Source organism: Arachis duranensis, chromosome 1 (genome assembly GCF_000817695.3).
Source record: "Arachis duranensis cultivar V14167 chromosome 1, aradu.V14167.gnm2.J7QH, whole genome shotgun sequence".
Lineage (NCBI taxonomy): Eukaryota > Viridiplantae > Streptophyta > Magnoliopsida > Fabales > Fabaceae > Arachis > Arachis duranensis.
In genome coordinates this window covers 100,082,792-100,088,979 of record NC_029772.3, presented here as the reverse complement: position 1 = coordinate 100,088,979, position 6,188 = coordinate 100,082,792, and the positions used below count along the sequence as shown (strand labels likewise).

At 30.0% G+C, this 6,188-nt stretch overlaps 1 protein-coding gene across 1 annotated transcript; it reads left to right on the top strand.

Annotated features, from left to right (window-relative positions):
- Positions 1-400: 400 nt before the first annotated feature.
- LOC107470072 (uncharacterized) lies at positions 401-1,549 on the top strand. Its single transcript, XM_016089454.3, has 2 exons — positions 401-741; positions 866-1,549. Exons 1-2 carry the CDS (start codon positions 567-569, stop codon positions 1,120-1,122), a joined length of 432 nt encoding a protein of 143 aa, XP_015944940.1. The 5' UTR covers positions 401-566; the 3' UTR covers positions 1,123-1,549.
- Positions 1,550-6,188: the final 4,639 nt, after the last annotated feature.

The window sequence follows — 6,188 nt, the reverse complement described above, 5'->3', positions numbered from 1 at the left end:
AAATATATATAGCGTGTCTTATAAAATTTTAAAATTTGTGGCGTATATTCCGTATCTTATGTACGTGCATGATAAATATATACTATGTAAATCCGCGTAATGTACGGGATGTTAATAAAGACTTTGTTATTAAATAGTTGTATATACTACGCACTATTATATTTTTGTCAATTATGACGTACTTTTAGATTGTGTAATTAACATTTCGCATAATAATAGGTGTTTTGCTTTGTGAAGATTCCCGATAAAATAAAGAATCAAAGAGAATTGTCATTGAATGCAAAATATAATAGTATTCACCCATGCTTGTTGCTCTCCTTCATACCATCACCATTTCCTTTTACTTTACAATAAAATATAAATAAATAAATAAAATAAAAATATACAAATATTGATTGATTGCTCTCTCTTCTCTCTCAGAAGAAAGAAAAGGAAAACTGCTCCTTCCTCTCACTCTCCACTTTCTCCCAAAACCTTTACCACATCCATTCCCTTCATTCATTTCCATCTCTTCTTCTTTCTCCTCTCTTCTTCTTTGAAGAACCATCGCCATCAAATCAAGCCGCATGTCTTCAATGATGAGCGCACAAGGTGTGGTGTTTGCAACCGCCATGGCTGTCTCCGGCACGGTGATCCTCCTCGCTCTCCGCCTTCAGAAATCTTTACCCCCAACCCAATTCTCCTTCCACGAAATCCCTACTTCCCAAACTCCAAAAACTCTCCGATCTTGCATTTCCTCTGGTATGTACTCTGCTTTTGTCTCTGTTTTTTCCTTCTCCTGTTTCTCGTTACACATTCACAAGAAAATGCAAAAGCTTTAGTCTTTGGCCCTGTTTCTTCTCTAAATTCATGGTAATTGTTGCAGCTGGGAAGAAGAGTGTGAAGAAGAAGAAGAAAAGGGTGCACTTTGCAGAGGACGTGATGGATTCTTGTGGAGACGGAGAAGAGTTCAGGAGGAGGATTAGGTCAAACTATGAATCTGAATCAGAATCAGAATCAAAGGTTGAAACTTGCGGAAATGGGGAAAGAAGAAGAAGAAGAGGAATGCCAGAAAACAGGGTAGCTTTGTATAACGGAATTCTAAGGGATCGTGTGGCCCAACGTTTGGCCTACTCTTGTTGATTTGCTTCTCTCTTTTCTCTCTCTCTCTCTCTCTCTCTCAATATGAATATTCTTCTTATTATGCTTCTTTTTTTTTATTTTCCTTTTTTTAAATTTCAAAGAAGAATTTTTTAGTTTAGGAAGTAATAGAAGGGCAGAGGGGATGGGCCACCACAAGAAGTATAGCTCTCTTATCAGTGTTAGTGATTGCTGATTGGATGGGTTTTCCTTGTGAGTTGTGAAGAATAGGGAGATTTTGTTGATATTTGTGTTTTGTAGGGTAATCTTCTAGGCCTCTCTTTCTCTCTCTTTTCATAACTCTAAATCCATCTATTATCTTGTTTCTTTCTTCTTTTCACCTTTTAGTCTTTTACCTTTTCTTTTCTACTTAGGAAAATGTATTGTGTTCTGTGACATTTGTGAATACAAATAAATAGAATTCTTGTGATGGAATACAGTGTAGGTTAATCTTCTCTTCTTCATTCTTCATTTCTTCCACTCATTTTTTGGTGGGTACATATTTAATATTTTATAAAAAAAATCATACATTTTTTCTTTATTAATAAGTGCAAATAACAAATACATAAGTAAAATTAGGAAAAATAACTAATCTAATTTTATATGATTGGGCCCAATCCCATGAAGGGAAAAAGAGTATCCCAACTTTGGAATTGAAGATAAAGAAAAGTATCATTTTGGGGTTAAATTTTCATTAGGTCCAATAAATATGGATGTATGCTATTTGTCTTTATTTCAAATGTACATCTAATATAATTAAGTTATGCTACGAGTATACTAAAATCAGTAACTAATATAAAATATATGTTGGAATATAAATATACATTAAAAATAAATTAAACCATACATATATTTATACATAAATATATTGGTGATTGATTTTATTGACTAATTTTAGTGTACAAATAGCATTTTCCAATATAATTAATTTGGTGGGGCAATATGCAACATGCGTGAAGGTAAGATATGGAAGCCATATTTAGGTTGTAAACGTGATCAAGTGCTGAAATTCTAACATGGACAACTGAACATAGTCATGTGCAAAGGAGTTCCCTTTCTCAACAAGCAAGTAAAAGCTTTACCTAAAAACCATATTGACACTTAAAAGAATTGACAATGACCTAACGTTATAGAAGAGCTTTACTCAAGCTCATATTTATCCATAAATTAATACTTAACACAACAAATTAAAGCTAGCTAAACCAATATTTCTTCCTGATGAAAGTGGACTGTTTACCAAACCCGCAAGCTACCGAAAAGAATTTCAGTGAGACATGAATAAATTAGGTCCCAAATTTGAAGCTCATATTTAATTTCCTTGTTTTTTGTATTGCAATAATTTGATTAATCATAACTAATTTGAATTGGTCGAGTAATCAGCTTATTTATCTTATACCTGTTTAAATATGTGTTGATGATTCAAATTTTGTCTTTAGTAAATGATAATTTGTTGGCCAACAACAAACTCATATATAGAATTCCAAAATGCGATAAATTAGATTTTGACCTTCAGCAGACATAAAAAAAAATTAAAAAAATTAAAAAAATGATTTGATTCGTCATAATTTCTTTATATATCCTAGATACTATCGTGATTAAAATAACTTTTCAATAATTACGTTATATGTAATTGAATGCAACCCATTTACCATTATATCTAATGCTTTTTATTTCAAATCTTAAACGACAATTTAGCTTAAATTTTTTCTTTTTATAAAAAACAAAGTAAATACAATTTAAGAACTCATCTATTGTCTAGATTATATGGTGGGAATCTACACAGAGAGTAACCAAGAATGTTGTAACAAGTTTGGGGATCACATGATACTTATTCGTTTTACAGTCTCCAAAGCCATGTTAAGAAAAGACACATGGCATGGCATGGCAAGTGGGGTGTTGGAGACAAGCAAAAGCAGAAAAAGGGTTCTAGCTTAGAGAGCAGCAACAGCATAGGCAACTGAAAATAATTTGTTGAGGTCATTTTGGGTATGCATAATTTATTGTTTACAGAATCTCTTATCTCAGCTTCTTTGTCCCATTATTCCTCCTTAATTAAGACCTTAAACATTCTTGCAATATAAAAGAAATTATGATGAATTAGATGCTAAAATAAAAGGAATATTTTTCTAAAAATATTTAGTCTGATAAATGATAAAAATATTTTAAAATATTTAAAAAGATGAAAAAAGTATTTATTTTTATGTAGTAATTAAAATCATCATCTTTGTATTTATTTTATATCAAAATACTTTTGTGTCGCTTTTAAATCATGTTTTTGTAGTTTTCAATTTTTTAAGTATTTTAATCAATTACTAAATTTTTGAAGGACATTGGTAGTTTATTTTTTAAAAATAAAATAATTGAAGTGAGAAAATGCCAAAAGGGTCAGTTGCCCAACCAAACCAACACATATTGAGTGTTTGACCAGACCAATTATCCCCACCAATGAGAGATAAGACACTTCAAACTCCCATGTCCACATCCCCTCCTCACTCCAGCATGCTTCGCCCCTATATCATTGGACAAACCCATGTGAACTTCTCATTTTTCATTTCATTTTCTTTTAATTTCATGTATTATATTTCGGATTTTTATTTTTTATATGTCAATTAAGTTTGTGTAATACGCAAAATGAGGCTTTAGCTGTGTAATACATAGATATGAAATTCATAACGGTGTTTTACAGAAATTGATAAAACCAATTTAAAAAAAAATCATTAATAATGATTTTAGTAAAGAGAGAAAAGATGGAAGAAAAATAAAAAATCGTTGGATTATTGATTAAAGGTTGGGATCAATACTTGAATTTGGGACTACTGATTTTATGCTATCAGAGATTTAAAAAAAAAAAATTGGCTAACTTGAAATTGTTAGTCACATTTTGTTTTATTTTTTATCTCTTTCTAAAATCGTTAGTCATGATTTTTTGTGATAATGACAACTTTTATATTAGTGAATTATACTAAATTAATGTAATATTTCCGTATTTACACTCTCGTTTTATAATATTAAAAAAAATCTGCCTTATTTCAAGTCATGAAAATTGAAAAAAAAAATAGAAAATTAAAAATGAATCAATGTGGATGCTTGAAAGATCTTACATAAAATGAACCCAATTCAAGTTAGGTAAAGTCAAGGAACAAGGTTAGTGCTGAAGGACTGAAGGTTGTGTCATATTATTGCTTGTATGGTTGTTAAAAGTGATGATTACTACATTACACGTTGATAACAAGTTAGTTAGTTAGCTGACCGTGTGTTTGGTTTAACAAAAATCTATTTGTATACTAAAATTAATTATTAAAATTAATCATAATATATTCTGTACATTAGATATATATATTATTTAATTTATTTTTAAAATATATTTTATATTTCGATATATATTTTATACATAATTATTAATTTTAGTGTATACTTAACATAATTGTTTTTTCAATTGACCACAAATTTGTGCTTGGACTTTGGAGTTGGACTAGTTCAAAATCATCAAGCCAAATTTTGGGACCAATAATAATGTGTATTTAATGTTTTAGCAAAGGACAAAATTTGGAATACAAATTTAAGTAAGACAAGATCATCATGAAATAACAAAGGATAATTTCATATGCATGAAATAAAATTTTGAAAGTGGTGGCTAACACGACAATGTGACAATCATTAATTCACATTCGGGTGTGAACATATGGAAACAAGACCATGTGAGCTATGAATATAAATTATAAATTATGTTTCTAACATTAAATTTGGCTATCCAAAGCATCGAAAAGCTCCCAGATTTGCTTTGATAATTTTTTTTTTCATGACTTGTCAGAGCTCTGGTAAATAATTAGCAATAGTTATGATATAAAGTGGAAATTCCTGCAATAATGGAAGCATCTCTTATTTCTTTACAAGTTTTGTTTTATTTTCTAAAGCAGATAATAGAAAAATGAATTATTTGCCTTATATCCATGTTACTAGTGCTTCCAATAACTACAAAAATAGATAAATAAAGTGAAACCATATGCTGGAAAATTAAAGAACCTCAATCATTTTAAATTAATGGATATAGATATGGATTTTGCAACATCCCCTCCCCCTCCTTTCTCTCTCTCCATAATGTTGCCATAGTGAAGTTATTGTCAATGATATAGTTGAATTGACATTGAACTTGATTGTGATTCCTTATCTGATGAGGCAAGCAATTTTAGGCCACAAAGTGCAATAGAGAAGGATGGGTTGTTCTTGTAACCAAATTAACAAGTAAATACAAGAAATTCAGAATACCATCATGTTTTTGGATAATATATCATTTGGATATATGTAGTTTTTATATAATCCTAGAAACCAGGAATCATACCTTGGCCTTTTCTGGCTGCCATAAATTGACAACTAAGCTTGCAATAAGTGAGTCTTCAAAATTAAGGGTTTTTTTACTTATTTTTTATATTATTTTAACACTATGTGCATAATGTGCAATGGTGCACTTAATTTAATACTATATATTAAAACTGCTCAAATCATTGGTGGCCGTAGTGACCAGTTAGCTCTCTATGAGACTCTCATATGGCAGCAACCTTAATGTTGGTTGGTAATGTGGGGGGTTAATTTGAGTGACCACTTATCAAAATTCATAATTTTATAATATATAGTCAAATTAAAAATTAATCCGGGTGGAACATCACAATTCACACACACAAAATCCCATTTTCAACGGCACTCCTTAAATACCTAATATCACGTTAATTTAAATATTATTTATAATTAGATATGAATTCCATTTAAATTAGATAACGTTTTATTTAAAAAAGTAATTTAAAAAAAATGTGAAGCAGTAATAACATATATATATTATTGAACAATAATAGAAAGATAATAATCTTAAAGAGGTAAATACCAAATCGGTATTCGAAAGATTTTGGCGCTGACAAAAAATGGTACCTAATTTTTGTTATTGACAAAATAATTCTTAAAAAATTTTAAAATTTGACAAGCGTGTTTTCGAGTTCATCGGAGCAAATCTCCGATAAGCACAATACTGACATGGCCACCGTATTTTGATAACCTGACAAATCACCTCACAAACTCTA